We start from the raw sequence: 25148 nt of genomic DNA, 5'->3' as shown, positions 1-25148 counted from the left end.
CACACTGGCTGCTCTTGCATGGATTTAGGAAGGCAGCCCCTGCCTCGTTTCCCTCATAGGTTAGAAAGAGAGGCAGCCATGCAATGCCCAGACAGCAGCAGCGTAAGGCACGTGTCTCCAGGGGACAGCTCTGCTCCGTGTTTTTCCCCTACTATGGCATTTTGCTTCAGCCTCACACTGCCTTGGTTTTGAGTCCTTGTTCTGGCATTAACTATGAGAACTTGGGCAAGTTTCTTGATCTCGTGGAGCCTCTATATAATGGGGATAATACCATCACCACGGGTTGTTGCGAGGTTTAAAGGCTCCACCTTCCTGGTAGGTGCTCAGTGAAAGTTAGTTCCCTTTTCTATCTCTCTGGGGCAATCTGGAATGCTGAACTGGAGACACTTCCTGGGAAGCTCTCAAGTGTGCAGTCTAATAACAGGGACAGCTCCCACGACCAGGAGAGACCTTTGATACCACCTGCTTCCCAACATGCACTGCCTTGTGTGTGTGTGTAGGTTAAAAAAATTAATACTTTTCCTCCCACCTTCTAAGTTCTTCTAGTTGGGCTAATAATCAAATTAACAAAAACGGATTAACAGGAGAAAATAAAAATCTAATAACAGGCGCATGGGGAATTCACATATGCATAAAAATTCCAAAGACAGTGAGGTGCCATTGGGTATATATGACATTTTGGGCAAAGGAGAAAACAGGGGAACTGGTTATTAGATTTCAGAAGTGAGAATGGGTAATTTATAGATAGCTGAGGAAGAGTAGTGAGACGGGACAACACTTGTAAAATTCTTAATCTTTCAGCAGGAAATGAAATGGGACATCTCTTGCAGAATTAATCTTTTTAGTAAACCTAGTTTTCTTCCCTCCTTTCTTTGGGAAAAAGGCCGTCTTTCTCAAATCCTGGTAATTGCCCCAAACTGGTGACCCAGATCCTCTGGCTATTGATAAGGGTCATCAGCCCACTGTTAGCAGAAATGGTGTTAAGCCAGGCGGGGCCCTTAGAGTCAGAGAGGGGAGGAGACTTTAGGCCAAAGGTCTTTTTTACTCTTTAAGAAATGTTAACCAAGCCTGTTTCCCTTTCTTTACTCTCTTAATAGGCAAATCAATAATAGAAATTAATAGATATATGATGTAAGTAATGTTTTTATCTTCTTTTCCTTGTCTAGGGACTGAGGTGGCACTTTAGAAGGAAACCCAAGACCCCACCCTGACTGAGGTAGAAAGGGACTCCATGAAACCCCTGTAGGCAGGGACTACGGTGATTCTCAGCAGGAAGCAGATACGGAAGAGACCTCTCCCTCCACATCCATACTAACAATAAGGGGGTTCATGACTCTTAGAAAAGAATTAGGCAGGTTAGGGGGTTTCGGGTCTGCCTGCAAAAACACTGAGGTCATCCTATCCTAGAAGGGGTCCACCCTAATCCTCCCACAATTAAGCAAGCCAAAAGGCATTTTTTCTTATACACCTACAGCACCTGGTATTGCTAGGCCAAAAGGCATTTTTTAACTCTCACAAAAAAACAAGCAGGCAGAGAATTAGGTACCAGTTTAAGCCAGTCACTTGCACTTGTGCAACGAAGACCCAACGACCTTCAACTCACCTGAGCTTCATTATGCCATCATTATAATGCATATGCCTGAAAGTTCATTAATATCATAACAGACTGAATTCTGAGAACAAACATGTGCAGAAAGCAAAATGATGAATCAGAGCTCTGTCAATCTTAGTTGTCCATCAAGGAAGCCAACTCCTCTAAGAAGAGTAAACACCCAGAGCAAATAAGGATAAAAACCCCACAGGCTTTGTTACAAGGCCTTTTGAGCCACACTTCCCTTGCTCATGTACTTTCCCTTCTAAGAAAACTTTATTTTTTTATTGTATTTTGGTGTCTTGCTCAATTCTTTGTTCAAGACATCAAGAACCTGGACAATGCGCCGGGAGAGGATCCCCACTCCTTGGTAACAAACAGTAGGATGCACATGACAGACCAATTCTTGCTAGGCAACTCAGGAACAATGGGACATGGGTTATCTAGCTAACAGGCCTCTGCCTGAAACCCTCCTATTTACCACACTTAATTCAAATTAGGTTAAGGCAAAGATCCTAAGTCTCCTTTCTGAAGCAGATCTTTCTTTCTTAATTTCTTGGGCAGGAAAGCAGGGAAAGTCAAAGGTTCTTAGTCTTTTGTTTCTGAGTAACCAGCCTCAATCAATATCCCAAAACGCAGCTTTGGTCTCCTTCACTTACTTGTCTGGGCTGGAGCTGTGCCAGGGGCCGTTCTGAGACAGAGGAGCAGCCCACTTGTAAAAGCCAAGTGCTTTATTTACTTTATATACTTATATACTTCATAACTTTATACTTTATAACCCTATCAGTCGAGTACTGCAAGAACCATTTTATAGATGAAGAAATGGAGACACAGATTAAGTAAATCGTTCAAGGTTACATAGCTAGCAGTTGGGATTTAAACCCCAACAGCCTATGTCCTAGTCTGTGCTCTAACAGCTCTGCTATACCATGTTTCTACTGCTGTTAAGGTTACAATCAATCCTGGGAAGACTTATTGGAACACTTTTTCTCTATTCCTATTATATCTGTGGTTCTAAATGTTCTTGAGTGACAAGGATCTGATTGTACATGTAAAACTCCAAGGAAGTTTTTCAGGCCAGGCATATAGCCTGTTCTTATGGGTAACCAATTGCCAGAAGTCACACACTAATGAATAAGACCGATTCACAAAAATTTGCACAGGACCACAAATGGAGATGAGCCCCATTGTCAAGCTCCATCTTAAAGGACATGAATGTGTACACAGGTTTCCCTTTGCCAGGAAATCTCAGGTTGTAGATTAGAAAAACTTTAAGTGCACAGAAAGTGTCTGGAAGAAAACGCACTGAGCATTACCCCAAGAGAGTGAGATTTGGGGGTAAAGGGTATAGCAACATTTTCTTTTATATACTTCAGCAGTACTCAAACTTAAAAAAATACTTTTAACAATGATCTTACATTTGTCATTCCCTTTGCACTATTCTGTTCGCCAGACATTTGGCTACTAGAACCAGAAAGAAATACATTTCAGTCATAAAGGCCTTTGAATTCTAACACCTGGTGAACCTGAATTTGACAGCTGATGGGAGGGCAAGTCCAGTGATGGGAGGGTAAGTCTAGACATTTCTGTAATTATAACTAGCATTTAGTTGAATCTTGTTTTTAATCCTACCTGGCAATGTCTTTTAGACTGTTCAGTGTTTACATTTAATGTAACTGCTAGTAAGTTGGGTTTAAGTCAACCATCTTGCTATTTATTTCTAGGACTACAGGTAAGTAAAATTTAAGCCAGAATTTTTCTTATACTTCAGCTTCATCCAGTTCCTGTTATCAGCCATCCCAATATACACAGCAGGTTGCCCGGTGACCAGAGAAGGTACTGGCTTTTCATGCTGTATTACTGGGTGGGAGAAGCTGGATCTCTGGCTCCACCTCAACAGGTACAGTTGCACATTTGTCACATTAGGGATTCTGTAAAAGTGTGAAAATAAGGTTATGTGGCTATAAAGTCTGAATTTCTAAGTGTTTTCTGTGACTTTAATACACACTCAAGCAAGGATATGGACAACAAACTAAGACTGATCACCCCTGAAACAGGTTCTAGGACATGCTCCAGCTCTGGACAACTTAGACCTGAAAATAAGATTCCCTTGGCCTCAGAAACTGGACGAACAGCTGAGTCTTGAAGAAGCTAAACTGGGAAAGGGCAGAGGTAATGTACTGAAGAATCCCACACAAGTCTTGACACTGGAGACAGAAATCTAAGTTTAAAAATGGGCAGCTTTCCATCCCACAGCCACTCTTGGCTCCAGAAGGTATATATACCAACAGGAAATCAATTTCTGGATTAAATCCTTAGCCTGGATAGTGGGTTACCTTCCTAGGTACAGATGTTAAAGCATTCTTTTGTTTTGCAGACTGTAGTGGTTCTAAGGTACTCTACTCATTTTGCAATATATAAAGCAGACTATCACTACTGACTTTCTGCTTCTTTCTAGGAGAAATGCATTTTCCTAAAGCAAGGCATAGTTTTATTATATAATTACACTTTGCAGCTTTCTGGGCTGATGGGACCCATTAGGCAGACTAACCTTATAATGTGTGCTTTGCCATAAAAGCAGCACAGAATAGAATCGGAGGCAGGAATGACTGACAGGGAAGTCAAAAGAGAAAATAGACAATGGAAGTTGGGGCTGGAGAATAACAGCTTTCAACTGCACAAGCATTCTATCCCTAAGTGACTGCAGTTTAGGGTAGATTTCAGCTCTGCCACTTACTGGCTATGTGAATTTGGCAACTTAATATCTAAACCATTTCTAATCTGTAAAATAATCTGTAGCATCTACCAGATTCACTGGTTGTTGTGAGAATGAAGTGAGAGAGCAGGAAAAGTACTTGGCACAGTGCTGGTTTACAGCAGTCCTCAATCACCAGCAGTTGCTATCGTTTTCCACAATGGAAAAGTGGGGCCTAAACAGCTGCCAAAATTCATTTTTAAAGGATTCTAAGGGTACTATATTTCAAATGCAAGCTAGACATGACATTGAGAGCTCTGCTGAAATCTCCCACAAGTCCTACATTTCCTGAGAGACTTGGTTGCATACCTTAGGAATGTCTTTACTCAGTCCCCTCCTTATTTACCAGAACATCACTTTAATTTGGACCTAGTTTCTGGTCTGGTTTATTCCAAAAGCCTTCTGGGCTTTGGCCTCCCTAACTGCTAGACATTTTATATAAAAACAAAACAAAAATAATAAAAAAAAAATCTTCAGAAAATCCATTTATTTGCTCAAAATTTTCTCTGAGGTCCCCCATGCCTAATGGGTAAGGTCTAAATTTCTTACCTTGGCATAAAAGCCCATTCACCTGAATTAAACTGATTTTCCCAGCCTCTTATTTCCCAACCCTCCACCTAACAAACACAGTTTCCCTAACACACTGGGCTCTTTCGAAGCCTTCATAACTTCATCATCTTTTTCCCTACTCAACCTTCAAGGCTTAACTAAAATGTTACCTCTTTTGTGAAGCCTACCCAGTTCCCGAAAAAGGCTTCTTTCTTTGGGTTCCATTATTTTTACCACTTAATCTTTAACAAAGCACTCAACAGAGCAATTCTTTACATTTGCCTTTCCCAGCAGACATACTCTTAAATTTCAAACATTTTTTCTATCTGCTCCATTGCTATTCCTAGAGTAGTTGTGGTGATAAAACAACTAAAAAGCACTTTGTAAAACTGTAAATTATAAGCGATTACACTATTACTATACTGATCTGAAAGAGAAATGAGGATTGAAGCAGAAAGTGATGTTGCTGCTTTCTTTATACCAGTTCAAAGTCTGAACAAGTCCTGAACTGTTCTAGCTATTTAAATGGCTGATAACCAGCTTGTAAATGGCTTTAAAAAAGAACGAGTAGCCCTTGAGCAGCCCATCCAAGTAATATCACATGTAAGGAGAAATAACAGGATGTATTACAGTTAAAAAGAGTATCTATAAAAAGTTTTACTTATTCTGTAACTTTTAATAGATCTAAAGTCTTAAACAGTCAGCTGATCCTATTAGGAACAAAATACGGCATGGATTCCAGAAACAATATATCTTTTTTTTTTTTTTTTTGCATTTAGGCTTTTCAGTCTTCATGCTATGATTATCGATTCGCCAAGGGCAGTAACAGTCAGATACTGGAGAAAAGCAGATATGAGAAACATCTTTATTTTTTTCTAAAGGTGAAAATAAGTAAGATTTCTTATATTTCTCACTCATAAGATTTTTAAACTCTTAAAAATGCAATTTCCTTTTTTCAAAGCACATGCCATTAAAAAAACATCTCAGCAATGTACATTTGCACTCAAAGAAAAACATGCAGTGCCATTGTCTTCTGACAAAATTCTGCATAAAAACCCCACGCAACTTTCTGCAAATATGTTCCCTCTTTATCATTTAGGGACTCCAAACCACAAACATTCAGTGCAATATTTATTGTTTCTTATTTCCGTAGGAAACACAGGACCAATGATGTCTTCTGAGTACAACTGTTTCCTGATGGTTGAGCAACAGTCTCCCTCTGTTTTATTTTAAAGTACTCTAACTTGCTGATATAAGGGACAACTAGACTTCAGTAAAACTTGAGGATCAAGTGGAGGATGGAGGAGAAATACTTAAGGTGTACCCTGTGCCATAAACTTAGAAAAAAAATTTACACAGAAGAACAACAAAAAACCTCAGATTTTTTCAATGCACCCTTTTAAAAAGATTTTTTTTTTTTAAATTTCTGAAAGCAGCTTAATGTGAATCAAAAGCAGTTCCTGAGTAACTGCAGTAAACAGTGTCTTTTTAATATATATATATATATATATATATATATATATATATATATATATATATATATATTTGCAACTTAGCTCATTTTGGTTCTGCCTTAATTTACCTCCCCAGCGTTTAATCAGTTCCTTTCCTTTCAGTTCACAATGTGCAAGTACGACAGCATCAGCTCCAAGAGCTGGCGTGGTGCAGATGTTTCTTGTCACTTCTGTGTGATCATCTGCATGTCTGTCAGGCCAGGTTTCCAGAGTCACTGCAGGTAACAGTTCTTTTAATCTCACAAAAACCTGTGAGAGCCAGACACTTCACGTCTTCTTCATCAGACGCCGTGACTGCCATGTGTGGAGTTTGTTGTAGGCTGTCTGAAGCATCTCTTCTATGTGACTTACCAACTGAAAAACACAGCAAGACACTTAAAGAACTGAGGAAGTGAATGCTTCTGATTCCGATCTGGCATATACTTCAGAGTGTAGTTTCGAAGCTCACTTGTATTTCCCCAATAAGGCAATTTGTAAGCCCTCTGTGAAGGTGTTATCAGACACATTTTGTACAGAAAGGTAGGAGAGATGGTAGGGTACAATAGAGGCTGGAAATTTACCTGCTGTCTGGGTTGTAATGTCTGTCCTGTCATTAACCAGTTATAGGACAACGTGAAAGTTGTAACTGTGCTCTAGGCCTTTCCTTCTGTCAGAAGAGGAAGTAAACTAAACTGGTGATTTCTAGATTTAAATATTAGTCTTGACTATGGCCAGGGTGGTAGGTAGCATCAACATTATCTTATAGAACATCTGAAAAATATCTAACCCCCTGAAAATTCTGGTCCAGCAGGTCTGGGCTGAGACACAGGAATTTAGATTTTTCAGAAGCTCCTGCAGTTCATTCTGCTGCATAGCCAATCTTGTGAAGCATTTTTTTATGTCCTCTATGGCCTTTTCTAGCTAGGACATTTCAGGATTTCAATATAACTTAGTAGACTGTAGAAAATCTAAATGCTTTCAATACTTAATAAACAAGTACTATGCCATTTCTTAGGTCAGGAATATAAACACACACACACACATAATTTTTTTTTTGATGCCTGTGACATGTGCACAAAAATATGGAACACTTCACAAATTTGCATGTCATCCTTGCGCAGGAGCCATGCTAATCTCTGTCTTGTTCCAATTTTAGTACCTGTACTGCTGAAACAGCAAAGGACTATATATCTTGAGTAGAAAAAATTTTGACCTCATCATGGACATAACTAGAAGTCAACAGGACCACAATGGTCATTAAGCAGAGAAAGGCTCCAGAAGTATAATGTCTTCGGAATATCTGTTTCCTTAGAGGTGGGCAGTGCTTATGTAGTTGGAAGTAAAATTCTTGTAAAGTCTACAAGTCAATTCTAGCAGTATGGCGATGGAGATCATAAAACGATCTTGTGTGGTTGCTCTAGTTTTGTATTAAAAACAAACCTAAAAGTCCTGGGCACAAAGTGGTGCTTTCCACTCACTATCTCACCCACTGCCCCACCCTTCTGTAAACAATCAGGGAAGCTTCAGGCAGACTATAACCCAGCAACTGTTCACAGACTGGCAATTTCTGCTTTTCTTTGCATTGCTAGGTTTGTGCTTGCTCCCCAGGTTTTCAAAGTGTTTTTAGGAACATACACATAGACTAAAGCGTGAAGATGATTATGAATGCCTGGGTTAGTCATGGCCTTGGAGAAGTAGGAATAGGCAACTGGATGGGGCACTCGGGGAATGCCTATAGGTAACTGGTAATGTTCTATTTCTTACTGCAATTGGTGGGTACAGAAGTATTTGCTTTATTTTAAAAAGCATATGTATTTTATACACTCTTCTAAATGCATTCTACATTTTATCATTAAAAAATAGTACTCTGAGGTGTACACCTAAAACTAATATATTTTAACTATATTTTAATAAAAAGCTTAAAAAAAGAAAGATCATCCTAGATATCAATGAGAATCAAAACCTTGCTTATAGTTTTACACACTGGATGCCTAGAAGAATTTTCTACAGACTGGTTTCTGGGTTCATTTATTTCAAATCTTGTTTTCTCTCTACCCATGCTCTTTTTGTGCTAGGACTGTGGAACACATTCATACCACTTACATACTCTGGTCCTGCACTCCAATGTCCCAATGTCAGATGAGTTGACAAGATAAGCAATACAAGCATTCCTTAAACCCATTTCTACACTAAGATAATTAACAATAGCTTAACTATACATAGAAGTGATTGAAAAACACATAGATTAACCCACTAAGCCCAAATAAAATGTATCCTCAACTTGACTTCCTCCACCTCGAATCCCAAATGTATGCTGCGAGCCTTATGCTATGAAACACAAAGGAAAGTGAAATATAAGGGAAGTCAGAGTAGAGAGAATGTACCCTTATCTGAGTACACTTAATTGCATATTTCACAAAAACATATGACCATGTGAACACATGGTCAGGGCTTTGGAACAGGCCCAGCAAGTGAGATTCTGAAGCTCAGCTTCGTTAACGTCATAGAAAACCCATTTCTAATCACTGTACTTACCAGATTGCATATTATGTGTGTGTGTTTCATACTCCACACCTTAAACTTCTTAAAATTAGGATTATGTCCTATTCATCTTTGCTTCTCCATTTTTTTTTTTAAATAAAACAAAAAAGTACTGAGCAACAGAAAAAAAAACCCCAATATACCTACTTGTTTACTCCAAAACAAATTAATTTCATCATTTACTACATAAGAAATCAGGCCAAAATCAGATTGTTGCCTTACGTTTGTGCTTAAATACTGTCTTCGAATTTTTTCTTGGAATGGGCAGAGCTTTGTAACTTGGAATCGTTCCAAATTACTTTTCATTTTCACTACCTAAAAAAGGTGAGAGAAATAGTGAATTTTAGAGAAATCTCAAAGAACCTATAGAAAGCACGAGAAAAATACACAAAGGAAAGTTACTTTTTTGAGATTAATTGGCTCCACCATGCGGAAAAACAATATCTAACATAATTTTTTAAAATTAAAAAAACTATCCCAAAAGTAATGAATGATTTCTGTAGAAAAATTTTAAAAAAGCAAACAGAAGAAAATAAAAATGTACTTATTCTATTCTACCATTCATAGATTAAACACTTTGGTTCATAATTCATATCCTCGACATTTTTTGTGCATGAGTATAAATGTACATATATAGAAAATATATAGTATAGATTTAAAATTTCACTTGGTTTAATGTAAACATCTTTCAGTCATTAAATATTCACCCAAGTCATCATTTGAATTGATGTGTAGCATTTTAATGTATGAGCATACAAAATGCTTCCTTAACCAATCCCCTTCTGATAATTTTTAGGCCATTTCCACATTTTCTTTCTTAAACAGTGGTAGAGGAACATCTCTATGGCTAAATATTTACACACGTTCTTAATTATTTCCTTAGGTTAAATTTCTAAACACTGAATTTCTGGTCAAAGCATTTTTCAAAAGGTAAGTACTAGTAGGGGAAGAAAGGGCTATTCCCTTAGCAACTTAGCCAATAGTGATTATTTTAAGGATTTTCTTCTTTTCCAGATTATAGATGAAAAATATTCTTTCACTGTTGTTTTAAAGATCAGTTATTTGAATATTAGTGAGCATGAAAATTTCTGCTTAGGTTTATTGGGCCATTTGCCTTTTTTAGTGAACTGTTAAAATTCTTTTGCTTATTATTTTTAATGGGGCTTTTATCTTTCTCTTAAAAACTGTTTATAAGAGCAATCTGTATAGTAAAGCTATTACTATTAATACTATAAATATTTTTCCATTTGTCAACTGTCCTTTAATTGGTTAGAAGGGTTTTGGTGTTGAATAGATAGTGTCATATTTGTTGTCAAGCTCAGTTTATATTTAATTGCCTCTAAAAACTGTATCAAGTAAATAATTTTACTGATGTGACTTGTTTTGGGTCTCTGTTCTTTAGTCACTTTTAGTGGCTCAGAGGTAAATACAAGTTTTAAGATGTATGATCAAAACTGGCGGAACTAGTCTGAATCTCAAGTTTCTTCAACTATAAAATTGGTATCAACACCTATTCCATCAAGCTGCTAACAGGCTTAAATGAAATAATGTATTCAAAGTAGTTACTCAAGTAGTTACCTGGCACATGGTAAACACTTAAAACCACTTTCCAATTTCAAAATACTACCTCATGAATTCACACTACCACAAAAACTGGCTATGTCTAGAACTGGTTCTGACCTTTTCTTCTAGGAATGGTGTATTAACAGGAAAGCAGGACCAGAAGTGCCGCAGTAGTTCCCCAACAGCCACATACAGGTGTTTCAATTCAGACTGAATATCATTTGGCACCATTTCTGCAAAACAAAGGTTCACAGGATAAAAGATATTTTCATATGCGTATAGTCTCTACAAGAATGACCAGAGAATAAATGTGAATATGCGCACTTTCCAAATTGCCAGAGCAGGATGTACTATTCTGAAACAAATTACTGACTTTGTGGCTGACATCACAGAATTTAAATTCTCTTGGGATTTTGAGAAAACTTTTAGGTTCCCCTTTATTCTAAGAGATAGGAGGGAAAAAAAGAAAGGTTTTATAATGGTTTAAGACTACTAATATGCCACTATTTGTAATATTAAGACAATTCTGAAACCTAAGTTATCAAGATGTTTCCAGATCTGGATGCATAAAAACTAAACAAAAATCCCAGAGATATTCCAAAGAAAAACCAATAAAACTTTAGCCCTCCCCTCAACTTGCTCTTTAGAGCTTATTTCAGTAAAGGGATAGCAATAGAAGGTGTCGCAGCACGTACGGTTTATGGCTTGCTGTGTCCCTCCCTGCATAAGTGCTCCTCCAGGTGACAGTGCTGTGATGGTACTACTGGCAGCACTACTTGAGAGAACCTGAAAGAAACAAAGAGAATAGTTTTCCTTTTTTTTTTTTTTTTGCCATCTTTCTTACTTAACATTTCTGTTTTATGGCAAAATGTCCAGTAAGTCTTTATTCCTGTAAAAATACATACTTTATAGCACCGGAGTGGATTACTTTCCAAGAAGCCAGAGAATACCTACTAAACTTTCAGGAATACCAGGAAAGTCCACAGGTACCTCAAAACTCACAAGCTTTAAGCCTTTTCTTAAGCACCGATTCAACTTTAACTTCAACTTACTATTGAAGGAAAAATTGAGTTTAAGGAAAGAAAACAAGTCAAGTAAAATAATATGTTGACACATATTCTTTCTGGCAGCTGAGGGGAAAAAAACCCAACAGAGCAGAAATACATCATTTGTCATTTTTCAATGAACTGGATATACTTAGTGAAAAGGGGAAAAAAATGTATTCCTTACTGTGTCAGTATCAACATTTTGACCTATTTATTCAATGAGTACTTAATAAGCACTGTGGCTATAGAGAGGAACAAATCATTTGTCGAACAGTTCAAGTGCAGGGTTAGTGTGTCTAAAGGTTTTCAATGGAGCTTTCACAAGCATAAATCATTAGTATATGGGCTGGATAAAAAAATAAATTAAGCTTGGCATACAATAAAACACATGACAACCACAAGTTAAAGGGGCATGGGAGTTCACTTTACTCCTATTTCCTTTTGTCAGAAATTTTATAATACATTGTAACCAGAAGCTTCTGTGACTACTGAGCTTTTTGACTAGTCACTAGCTATACTTAAGTATACTTACCTGAGGACACATCGTCTCTTGGGCCTTCCTGACTCAATTCATGTGTCTCAGATAATGAAATTATTTTTAGGAGGTATAGGGTGAGGAGAAGGTAGATGTGGGAAAAAATGTTAATATTTAAGACTGATCACAGCTTAAAAAAGTTAGGTCGGTCTACTTGGGCAATTATAGCCTAATAGGAAAGGAGTAGTCAAATAAGCTCAAATTTGTTATGTGTACATAATATATTTCCTAGCTCTGTCTGCTGAGGAGACAATAATACCAGTAGCAAATGACATCCCAATAGCATTGAGTACACCCAGTACAGAGATCTTGGTTTCTAAATCTATCCAGTACTAAAAGGAAGATTGTATGGCTGGGGCAGGGAAAGTATAAGATGAACCTGGAACATCTATCTCACTGTGCCATAAAGTAAGAGAGTGCTCAAAAAGTGGTAAGGACACTATCAGAAAGAAGCCAGTATGAAGGGCTTGGGAAGGCTCTGACTACAGAGAGGCATAGGTACATTTTTTTGGAGGTGTCAAAAAAAAATTTTTTTTTTTAAATCTTGAGTTGGTTACACAGCTGTATATATTTATTCAAACTCACAGAATATACTAAAAAAGATAAATTTTACTGCATGCAAAATAGACCTTAGTTTAAAAAAAGAAAAAAAATATCAACGACCTATATAACTCATAGAATGTAAGAATCCATGGATTCATGCAGATATAAACAAACACAGGAGAAAGGAAGCAAGATCTTTTTAACACAATGTAAGTTAATAAATGTAGAGTGGATGATGGAATTGGAAAATCAACATTTAACCACTAGCATGGTAATAATTGCTTTTGGAAAGAATCATCAAGGATTCCAAAAAACTAATGGGTAAAAAGTTTGATGGGAAAGAGAATACAGTCTTAAAGTATTTCACATGATACTTATTACAAAGAAAAAAATAGTAACTTTTTGATAGAGAAACTACCTTAACCAAGTGATCCTAAGTATGTGCTTTCTGATATAATGCACTGAGGATAACACATCATTTAGATATCACTTAGGTGGTATTCCTGCTCGAAATGCATAATGTCACTACAGTCTTAAGGAAACATTAGAGATACTCAAATTAAAGGCAGTCTACAAAAAAACTAGCTACTACTCTTCAAGTATCAAGGTGATTAAGGCAAAGAAAGATTGAAAATGATTCCATTTTAAAGGAGACTACAGAGACATGAAAACTAAATGCAACTCATGAACCTGACTTGGATACTGGATCAAGTAAAGTTTTCTTTTGCTATAAGGGACATTAGTGGTACAACTAGTGAAATTTTTGTAAGACCTTTAGGTTAGGTAACACTTTTATTAACGCTAACTTATTGTTTACATAACTTTATTGTGTTACATATGAGAATGTCTTGTTTTGGGCAACACACTGAAATATTTAGGGATAAAGGGATCTACTCACAAAATGGGTCAGAAAACATTTTACAACTTTCTGTAAATCTGAGATTACTTCAAAATGAAAAGTAAATATAAGTCGCAACATGTGATAAGCACAGGTATAAACTCAGTGCCTTGGTATTTATAAAAACAGAAAAGGTAAAAACTTGTTACTGTGTATATTGTGGATTGCTTTTAGGGAGGTAATAAAATCTGAGCTGAGTTTTAAATAATTATTAGCTCTTCAGGAGCACAACAGGGTAAGGGCATTCTAAGAGAGAAAGCATGAGCAAAAGCAAGGAAACATGAAGATAACATGATTAAACAAACTTGGGTAGTTTAGTGTGTTAGGATGGAATACAGGACTCTTGGTTATGTGTGGTAGGGAATGGTGGTGATATGGCTGGAGTTGGGACTGGAAATGTGGATAGGGTCAAATTATAAAGCGTCTGGCATGCCGGAGAAGGACATCCAGATAATTACAATGGAAACGAAGGAGGGCGGTGAAGGTTTTTAAGCTGCAGAGTGATAAGATCGGATTTATGTTTTTAGAAAGATAACCTGCGGTTGCGGTGTGCCAAACTGATGAGGTTTGCCTAAACCAAGGTAAATGGAGTCAGGAAATACTAAAGAACTGACAGAACTTGCTAATCAACTGATGTATGAATAGGGTGGGAAAGAATGAAGAATGAGCTGTTTTATATGTTCTGAGTTTGAGGCCATGCAAAATGATGTCTGGAAGTATTTTGGAGATCTTTACCAATAAATCTGTGTAAATGGGGGGAAAATTCAGCAATCACAAAACTCATCTTAGTTTTCATTATCATCTTATCTTCAGACACTTCTTAAATATGCCCAATATCTTTTCTCCCTACCTTGATATTCTCAGTTTAGCAGAAATATGTCTTTAAACCCAATTAATATATGTTATAGTTTAATTTGGTTGTGCTCATAAAATGAAGAAGCATCTATGGGAATTTTTTTTTCTCCCTCTTTATTTCCCCCCTCCCACTTCCACCCCTGACCTATGGATGTTGCCTTTTCCCCTTAAAAACTGGATCTCTGAAGGTGGGGTGTCTCTTCCCACAGGCTCACAGAGCGCACCTGGGGCCTGGTGTCCCCGGGGTATGGCCAGTGGCTCCACCTGGGGTGAGAACCCGGAACCTTCTGCGTGTAAAGCAGACGAGCTAACCGCTACAATATGGAGCTACTTCCATAATTCTGGTTTTCAAACAGTATAAATTACCTACCTGAGTTAATTTGGGTGTATAAGCTTCCATTTCTTGTCTAATACTTTGAAAAGAATTAATAATGTCCTGACTTGTTGCATACTGTAGTGACTGGATTGGAGTTGGACCATGATAATACCTAAAGGTTGGCAAAGGAGAAAGAAACTACTATTTGTAAAATCAACGTTTGTCTTTCAAATATTTTAGCAAGTCTCAATATATTTTCCCCAAAGCAAAAAGTGATTATAATATAAAGAGATTTTAATAAAATAGTTCATATAAGGGTAATGAGAAGAAAATAGCAAAGAGAACCAATATTTATGTCCTTGGCTTTGATCCTTTAGGATCCTTTCCTGAGATACATAAAGCAAATTTTTAAGGCAAAAGGACACTGTACTTTTATGGTAACAAACTAACTAAAACTTGAATGCCATACTTGCAGAGCAAATTCTAGTATGACCTTTGTTATATAACTATTCTGTCCCAAGTTAATTTAATATTGACAAAACTTACCTATCTGACTTCTTGAGATTGAGTGCAATTGTTTTTATGGAATTATTTTTTCCCAAGTCTTCATATTCAATGGACTCTTGTAACTTCGCCTATAATTATTAACAAAAAACTTTTTATCATGGCTTTCCCTTGTAAAAGAAATAAACATGACTGAAAAAATAAAATCGTACAGAGAGTAAATTATGAAGTCTTCCCACCACGAGCTTCGCTTCTTAGAGATGACCACTCTATGGACGGTTGAACCTGTTTTCTCACCAACCACTTATGCCAGCTTACACTCAGACCATATTATTACTGAACTTTTACTTTTTGACAATCTAGTAGGTGAAAATATGTATTTTACTATTTTTTTTTCCCAAAGGTGTAAAAGACTAATTTTTATTTTACGGGTTGCAAATACCTTTCCTCCCAACTTGGTAGTTTTCGGTTTTAATTATTCCTTTTGCTTATTCTTCTGTGGATATTTTTTTTTTTTTCCTGCTTAAATCTTTGATCCACTTGGCATTTACTTTGGAATAAAGAGTAAGGTAGGAAATCTGAGTTTCTTTTTACTAAATTATTAGTCTTCCTAATAACCTTTTGTAGAATAAGCTGTCTTTTCCCACTGACTCTGAAATGCCATGTTTATCATATACTATCATATACTACTATCATATACAGTTCTCTCCTGCACTAGTAACAAACTGCAAAATTTCTATACCATTATACTAAAACACATTAATTATAAAAAATACATGAAGACAATTTGTGAAAATAATTCTATAATATTTCATCCTTTACACAACTATAAAATTCATCTGGTCAACTCTCACCTGTAGCTACCAAGACTGCGATCAAAGCATTTATTAAATATATCACAAAAAAGATCAACTTGAAAACTTAGTATTTTAAGTGACCTGTTTTTTAAGAGTCTGAATAGCCCTCCTGTAGTAGAGAAACAAATCTGACTTCCGCATCATATTCGGAATAATACACTTAACTTAGACTGAGCCTAATTTAATACTACTTTTTCAATTCTATACTTGTCAGCCAACTTCAAGGCATACTAATGTCTTCATTACTTTTCATATATGTCAAGCTTATTTTCGCTCTTGCTGCTGCCTTACCTAAGTTATGTCCCTACCCAACCGCCCATAACCCGAACTGTAAACTTCTGCTACAGCATGGTTAGGTCACCTAACTTTTATACTGAATTGAAAACTCCATAAATATAAAGACTCTATTATTACTTCTAAATTTTTCATTCTACGAAACCCTCTGCAGAACACAGCAGACAACTACTGACTTGAAAGAATATCTAGAATCAGCATTTATTATTGAATATTGTGAAAAGTCACACGGTGATTTTTCACAAATTTCTTACTACCAAGAATCAAGGCTACTTAGTGAAAAAGTAGTGCGAAGAACATAATTTCCTAGATTTCTTCTTTAACTTAATTTTAGTTTTATTTTTCTTAATCAGAAAAACATCTTATTGGCTTTGCTAATTTTAAAGGTACATATGCCTACAGAAACATATTAAGTTACTGAAATATAGGAAATAAAGTATAAGACTTACCCACAATTCCTTTACAGAAAGATAACCATGTGGCATATTCTTTTAAAGGCCTTTTTAAAGTTCATAAACTTTTTTTTCCCCAACGTGAAGTTATATCATACGATCTGTTCTGTAAAATGTTCTACTTACTTATTTATATTCTCTTTGGTTTCTACTGTAAATAACATAACTATCATACTTTAAGTTTTGTTTTGTAATTATTCTTTCGATTTTGTTTTACTTAGAGATTCTAAACTCTGAGGACAAGAACTCTTATTCATTTTGTTTCCCACCACCTAATATTTTAGACAATTCAAAAAATGGTTTCTTGAATTTGAACTATTGTTAAGGTATATATGAACTATTTTTAATTCAATATATCATTAATCCTTTTACAGTTCTTCCCCCCCCCTTTAATTTCATCTGCCCACCCCCCAACTTCCACCTCTGACCTATGGATGTTGCCATTTCCCCTTAAGAACTGGATCTCTGAAGGTGGGGCGTCTCCTCCCACACGCTTGCGGCGTGCCCCCGGATCCTGGTGCACCCAGGGTAAGGTCCGATTTCTTAATGGCTGTATCAATCTTCATTGTATGGATGTACCACAGATATTAGGATGTTTGCCATTTTCTAAAATGTTGTAATGAGTATTTTGATCTACATCTTTGCATATCTTAATTTTTTTAAAAAATAAATGTCCAAAGTGGAATACTGTCCATAAGTGGAATTAAGGGCATAAATCTTTAAAACTATAATATATATTACCCTACAGAAAGCTTTATCATAATTTATTTTTATAATTAGGGAGGAAGAAACAAAAAAAAAAAGGATAAAGTAGCTTGGCAAAGTTGCAGGGAAAAAAGGAATACATACGTAGATAACTCTGTTTATACTCCCCCACATCTGAAGTGATTTCTTCAATATTTAATGAAAAGACGTATCTAGTCTTAAAATGCTAGGCTTCATAATGAGGGTCAAATCTTATCTTTTAAAATCATATACACAAATCTTTGGTTTTCCTCTCATACTGCCTTCATTGATACTCTTTCCTGGAAAACAGAACTAACTCATTGTCAATACATTGTCAATACTCGTTGTGTGTATATGTGTACATGTGAAGGGGGAAAAATCCAAACAAATAATAAAAATACAGATTTGAGTCCATGGAAAGTTTTCTGGCAAGCCAAACTGAAGAAGTACTCAAAATATTCTACGACTTAAGCCAAATACTTAACGTTTTGGTCAGAAGAACTAAGTCATTTGAAACAATGAGGATCAACATAAAGTAGTAGCAGTTGTACAAGGTTATCTGGAGAAACCTAAGCCCTAACTGTTCCAGACTTTTTCATCCATACCCTTTTGACTGCTGGCTGAAAGCAGTCTGCATCTCCAGAATTTCCATCAATGCTGCTGGGCTCACCATTTTGTTCATTTTGTGCTTCTCTAAAAACAAATAAAAAAAAAATTAATGTTAAAAACCACATGCAGGACAACAACACAACTTCATCTTACTACCTTGGAAAGCCCTGTTTCTGCACCTCTGCATGTATACTTAACTGTTTCCTGAGACCCGCTGCCAGGACCATGGCACTGTGATGGTTAAATCTCTTGATGATGGCAGCATTACTATTCTCCTTTATGGACTTAGAATTAGAAGTAGATGGCACAGAGGAAATGCCATAACCCTATGAGAAACAATTTAGCAAATTAAAAATTAAAATTCTGATTTTATATGTATAAAAGACATGCTTAGCTGAAAAAAGTTTCTGAATGATGGGACTTTGTTAATTCTAAGTATTATTAAGCATTTATAGGTAAACATTTAAAAATAAATGACATCATACATATAAAAAATTAAGAAATACCACTAACTCCTTTTATCATGACCAAAAACATCTTAATTTTAAGCTCTGCATTTTTTTATGAGCAATTTTCGATCTAATTAGCAAAATATTAAATGAAGCAACAGAATACAGTGGAAAAAAAGCATGGACTTTGGAATCAGATATGAATTCCAATTCTAGCTTTATCACTTTTCCAATATTAGTCTAGGCAAGCTCTATAAATTGGGATATTGGAAAATTAAACGGGATAACATTTTCAAACATGTATTGAGTGTGTGCTATGTGTTAGAACTTATAGACAGTAAGTTGATTAAGACCTTGTGCCAAAGGAGCCAAAATACTAGCTAGTGAGATGCTAGGCTACAAGCTATTACATAGATCAGAGTTGTATTATAGAGAGCTTTTTGATGAGCTGAATATTGGAGGAGAAGGAAGGGGGGAATCAAGGAGACTATTAGGTTTGGCTTGAGCAACTGAGTCCATGGTAAAGTGTGTTTGTTTGTTTGTTTGTTTTTTTAACTGAGATTGGGAAGATCCAGGAATGAACAGGTTTATGAGGATGGGAATCAAAGGTTCCATTTTGGATATGTTAGGTTGAGGTGTCTGTGAAATACCTAGGTGAAGATATCAAGCAGGCAGTTGGAAATGTGTTTTTAGAGTTCTGGGATTAGACAGACTAGGGCTATTTGGGATTCATCATTACATATTTAGTACTTAAAGCAATGAAATGGAGAGAATGAATTCAGAAGGAGGCCCAAGACAATATCCTGGGACAGTTACGACAACTTGCAGATGACAGGGAAAGAAGAGGCATCAAAGGAAAAATTGCATCAACCGACATTTCCATTAAGGAGATCAGTTATATAAATTTTATATATCCATACAAGGGTGTACTATGCAGGCACTAAAAAAAACTGATACTGATAAGTAAAAACTATTACTTATTGAAAAGCTACTGTATACCAGGCTCTTTTAACTCTTGTAGCAATCCTATCACATCAGCACTTTTTTCCCCCTGCATTTTAAAAACTGAGATATAACTGAAATATAATAAGTTTAAGGAGTACAATATGTTGATTTGATACATTTAAACATTACAGTATGATTACCAGTATAGCTAACACCTCTAATATCATGTCATCTAGTTATTTTTTGTGGTGAAAACAAATAAGCCCTAATTGCTTAACAACTTTGAAATTTATAATACAGTACGTTAACTGTGCTGTGCATTAGAATTCCAGAACTTATTGACCTATTAGTTGCAAGTTTGTATCCTTAAACAACATCTCTCCAATTTTCCTACAGCCCCCTACAGTCGGTATTATTAACCTCATTTTAAAAGAAAACTGGACTTAGAAATGTTAACAACAGAGTTTAAGCCAGGTAATTTGGTTTTAAAATCTATGTACTTAATAACTATGGTATATTTAGCCTGAACTGATACTGGTGATAGGCAAAGTGAAGAAGAAAGTTATACATGTGCGTGTAATAATATTTACCATCATTTTTATTTAAAAAAGCACTAATTTTTTTTCTCATCATATTAAATATACTGTAATCTCTAAGCTTCCCTGAGCTTTATTTTTCAAGAATGTTTAAAGAGGGCCATGTTTGTAATGTGTTGAGATTCACAGATGAAGTAATTGAGTGGTGAGAATTACCAAGGAAAAACTGAATTTCATTATGGAAATGACTCACCTGGGCATCAAGGATTATTTTCTGTTATTTAGACTGTTGGACAAAATTTTAACATTGGTTTTCTCACCTGGTGAGTAAATACACTAAAGTAAGAGGAAAATGTTAGGGAAAAAAAAAGAAAAGTATGAGCATGTGTACATGGCCAGCAGAAAAGGAGCCAAAAGAAGGGCAAGACAATTAAAATATAATAAAACCTAAGTGTGTAAAGAGCATCACTGAGGAAGGCAGGTTCTTCCTAGCCTAGAAGATAGAGACAGGGATGGAATTAGCCTTGATGAGAAGGGATCATCTCTTTCTCTGTGATTGGATAAATGTATGAGTCTAGAGGCATGATGTTGAGGTAAGCAGCTCACACTTCATAGCTGTTAAAACACACTGTGGCTAGTGTGGGGTAAGGGTCATGAGCACGCTCAAGGTTTGGCAAATAGCGGGCAATCGGCAAATGTTTATCCTTCCCTTGTCTACTAATACCTACCTACATTTCTAGAGACTAATGTTAGCTAGAGCACAAAGCCAGAGACATCAACATGTTAAGCCTTCATTATTACCTAGAGAACCAGTGTGTGTGTGGGGTGGGGTGGGGGGGTGGAAATAAGCTAGAAAATTCTTTTAAAAAAGTTTTAGTAACTCATATAGGCATTTCTGTTCTACAAGGCAACTTTTTAGTATATGTGCTGCCGAAGCGAGCAGAGTACAAGGCAATTTTAACAGTGAAAAGTGCTACTGAAAAGCAGTTCTGATAAATCACTCCAAATAACTATTTTGTTTGATTTACATTCTCACAAGTGGGACATCTAAACTATAAAAATGTTGAAGACTAGGAAAAGACTTTTCTCTCATAAATTCTTTTATTACTACTTACTTCATCTAATGGTTTATCTTCCAAAGCTGTCAGATCAAGTAGTGGATTTTTCACTCCTAATGAAACCATTGTTTTTAACCCTAGAAAATCAGTGAAATAAAAGACTGATCAATTCTTCCTTTTCTCAGAAATTAAAAAATTCACTAACAGCACTAACGACTAAAGAGCAGCAAATTAAATGCTAGAGTGAGTCAGGAAAAAAAAAGTTACCTTTTTCATCTATTTTGGCACATTCTGCAAACAGGTCCTTTGACCCTGTATTCAGCCGGTCCCTGTGAAAATAATGAGACTGAAAAAATCGTGTCCAGAATTCCTTTTCTGTCATGTTGTGGGGAACATTTTCTGCATATTTCATTTTTACTGTGGAAGAAAAACCATAATAGTTACATTTTTAATTTCCATTTCTTAAAACCTCTCAAATTAGTTGAAATATGTACTAATAGCAAAAACTAGATTATGAAACTGCTCAACTTTATATACTGTGTATAATAATCTAATTGTAAATATGAAATATAACTTGAGAGGATACTTATATGAATTCTAACAAATTACAAACAAAATCTTATTTTGTACCAAGAAAATTAACAAGTTCCAAAGGTTTAGTAGAAACATCAAGGATCTTGGCGTCAGACCTGACTTTGCTTGTTTGACCATTTATATATGTACACTTTCAATCCAAGACACTATGTTAGGTGTTGGGGAAATAAAGACCTCAAAACCCAGTAGATTAACAGTTCAGTACTCCAGAAACTCACAGTCCAGTGAGCAAAGAGGTTAAGAGCATAGTCTCTTGAACCAGAGAGCCTAAGTTTAAAATTCTAGGTTTACCACTATTTAACATTGGGTAAATTAGTAATTCTCTCTGTATATTGTTTTCCTCATCTGTAATATGGGGGTAATAATACGACCTACTTCATAAGGTATTTGTGAAGACTAAATGAGTTAATATACATACAGGCCTCAGAGTAGTGTCTGGCACATAACTAAATACTATGTGAATATAGTTATTATCAGAGAGATGTGAAAACATTTTCATTACAATGTGTTAACTCTTTGAGACAGACACAAGGCCCTATAGAAGAAAAGAGGAGAAGGCTTATATCTGAAGAAATCAGGATTTTATAGAGGTAGCAATGAGGCAATGCTTGAACTGCACCATGAGGAAGAAGAATGTTTCCTAAGAATGAAAGGGGCAGGAGTGAAGAAGTGGAAAGATAGAACAGCATGTGGCTTAAGAGAGCACTGTATGGTAAGAAGAATAACTGAAGCAGTGGCTCTAAACCTTGGTTGCACATGAGAAATCACTAGGGCTGGGGTCAATACGTTTATCTTTTTAGAATGGTTTCTGCAAGGAAAATGATTTGTGAGTTAGAAAGGTCACTCTGAAGGCAGCATGAAAGATGATCTGAGTTAGTGCCATAGAGAGACTCATGTATCGATGCCTCTGGAGCATGTCATCTTGCTCAAGTATGTTTAAGGGTAAATAAAGTTTAAGAACCACCAATGAAAAGAATGGTAAAGTCATCGTACCAATGAATTGATAATAGACATTATATACTAAACTCTAACACCCACCACGTGTCAGGGACTAGGTAAGGTATTCTACATGTATATATTTTTGCACATGATCAGAAGTAAAGGTAAAACTTTTTGTCTTTCATTGATATTGATTGAATTCATCCAAACAAATATTTTAAGTACCTAGAATGGATTCTTCTTACCTGCTGGATAGGTCCTAAATATGGACTCAATGATATCAGAGGTTAAATTATATCTCAGACCATTACATCCATCTGTTTGGGGCCGGACATCAGCCTAAAATAAAGACCATATATCTATATATACACATGCAAACACACACATATATATGTATGTGTGTATACATATTCATTGAAATACCGCATGCAACAGACACTGGACAAAGGTGGAAAAACAGATTTTCTGAATGAACTACAAAGACAGAGATAAATCCCTCACTTTTACTTTTACAGAGAAACAGGGCTCAAAGAAGCCTGGGCTGATTTCACATAAATTTAGTGACCTATAAAATTTGCTTCTTTGAAAATCCAAATGGTCGAATAGGCATATTTACATGTGGTGAAAGGCTGATAGCTTAGGAGAGCTTTAAACATAAACTGTACAGTTACCAAAATTATTATAGATCTTGGTTACTATATAAATATCTGACTGTTTAAGGCTTTATTAATTCATTTCACTACTAAGCATCCAGAAAGATGACAAACATGTAACTAGTACTCAAATTTTTGTTAAATGCATAAAAAAATACCACTTCAGTTCCCCCAGAGTACAGATTAACTGAATCCCTTTTCCTAATTCCATAGGTATTTTCGATTTTTCTCTAATATACATTTTACAAATTTCACTTTTTTCATATGGTCATTATATTTAGCTTGGGATTTAGTATAAGTAAAATATAGCAATCATAAAAAAGGTATCAGAAAGCTCTAAATTTAAAAGTATTAGGGGAACTAAGTATTAGTCCAATTGCTAAAAGATTCTCTTTCGAAAGCCCATTTGATATCTAGCATGTGAGGGTCAAGTCCAAAAGCCAAGAAAATATAACTAGCAAAAATATAAATTTAAAAAATGTTGTATTTAAAAAATATTTTAGAATACCACGAATACTGAAGTCTCCATTAATTTACTTTAAGGAAATGCTAAACTTTATAAAAGAAATGGCATTGTTAACAAATCATCAGGGCTTTCTTTTTTGCCTCCTCTTCAGAAATCTAGAAGAGTCACATACCAGAAATGCTGCAGAAATGCCAACATCCTGCTTATGATTGGATGTGGAAGAACTCTCTGTTGAGTTCATATTTAAACGATTGGCCCAAAATTCCTCAGCACTGATCACTTGGCTTACAACAAGATCTTTATAAAGCTGAAACAAAACAGGATCTTCTTGCAGCATTCTGCAGATAAAACATATTGAACATATTGAACTTCTAAAATAAAACACCATTTAGGTAACATTTTAAAGAGTTTAACAACATAAAATATCAAAGCACACAACTGTCATTTTGTGATTAAATGGAAGTCTGAAGAAGCAAAGACAAACTCTTTGAGGGCATGGATTTGATCTTATTCCTTTCTATATCCCAGTAAAGTCATTGTTTCTGTATTTGTATTGTACTGTATGTATTCTTTTTCACAAATGAAGGTGAATGGGGAAGAGAGAAGGTATACTTGAGGTTTTCCAGCAACCAATTTTTCGCAGTGATAGCACTCAGAGCCATAAGCATTAATGGCCTGAAAGATACTGGTGATCGAATAATTCATTGTTATCAGAAATTCTCATCATTTTACATGCTTTCTCAACTTTTTACTAGTATGCTTCCTTTTAGGTTTCTTATTCATAAACATACTTCTAATAGTTTATTATCTTCTCTGTGACAGAGAACTGGGAAAGGAATTAAAGAGAACTTGGCACCTTTAAATCTCAGTTATATTCCTAATTAGATGTTAGGCTTGAGATAGTTAACTTTTGAGGTTATGCATTCTCATTAGCCCAAAGCCAAACAACCAGTAAAATACTAAATTTGAGGACGAAACACAGAGGTAAAGATATTAAAGCCTGTGTATTTTCCTATATCACACTACTGAAGCACAAGAAGAAATAACAGACTATTACTTTACTATGAGAACCTAGTGTCTCTTCAAAAGGCTATTCTTTTCTTCCTTCACCTGTTTTTCTCTTCAAGTTCTTTATTTGCTTTCCTCTTGAATTTGGGCAGCAGCTGCTGAAGCAGGTCTTTCACTGCATCTCGCTCTTTGACTGCTGTGCTTTCATTGGAAAAATGGAAGTTAGTTGTGTCCCCCGCATGCAGCACCAGCTGAAGCTGAATCTTAGCTTTTCCTTCTGGACTGATTTTCTGGCCTAAAATAGAGGCATGAGGTTAATTAGGTGAGGACAGATTGTGGAAACTGCCATATACTAGGTTACTTCTTTTGCAGA

The 25148-nt window shown here is 35.8% G+C and overlaps 1 protein-coding gene and 1 non-coding gene across 3 annotated transcripts in view; both read right to left on the bottom strand.

Annotated features, from left to right (window-relative positions):
* Positions 1-5521: 5521 nt before the first annotated feature.
* GTF2H1 (general transcription factor IIH subunit 1) overlaps positions 5522-25148 on the bottom strand; it is a 31590-nt gene continuing 11963 nt past the window's right edge. The window contains exons 3-15 of one of the 2 annotated variants that reach the window (XM_016134347.2): positions 24878-25070; positions 23940-24105; positions 22894-22987; positions 21383-21532; positions 21173-21252; positions 18326-18453; positions 18124-18211; positions 15232-15320; positions 14740-14857; positions 11188-11278; positions 10610-10725; positions 9152-9244; positions 5522-6763 (exon numbers count right to left, since the gene is read on the bottom strand). In XM_016134347.2, coding sequence (XP_015989833.1) covers positions 6677-6763; positions 9152-9244; positions 10610-10725; positions 11188-11278; positions 14740-14857; positions 15232-15320; positions 18124-18211; positions 18326-18453; positions 21173-21252; positions 21383-21532; positions 22894-22987; positions 23940-24105; positions 24878-25070 — 1493 coding nt within the window. In that variant the 3' untranslated portion in view covers positions 5522-6676. The remainder of the gene's footprint in view (positions 6764-9151; positions 9245-10609; positions 10726-11187; positions 11279-14739; positions 14858-15231; positions 15321-18123; positions 18212-18325; positions 18454-21172; positions 21253-21382; positions 21533-22893; positions 22988-23939; positions 24106-24877; positions 25071-25148) is intronic. The other variant, XM_016134346.2, reaches the window with a different exon arrangement.
* LOC118603269 lies at positions 7465-7566 on the bottom strand. Its single transcript, XR_004951150.1, has one exon. It is a non-coding gene; the product is annotated as a U6 spliceosomal RNA (small nuclear RNA).

The sequence above is a fragment of the Rousettus aegyptiacus genome, unplaced genomic scaffold (genome assembly GCF_014176215.1).
Source record: "Rousettus aegyptiacus isolate mRouAeg1 unplaced genomic scaffold, mRouAeg1.p scaffold_m13_p_5, whole genome shotgun sequence".
Taxonomy (NCBI): Eukaryota; Metazoa; Chordata; class Mammalia; order Chiroptera; family Pteropodidae; genus Rousettus; species Rousettus aegyptiacus.
The sequence above is the reverse complement of the archived record's forward strand: the minus strand, read 5'-3'. Positions and strand labels throughout refer to the sequence as shown.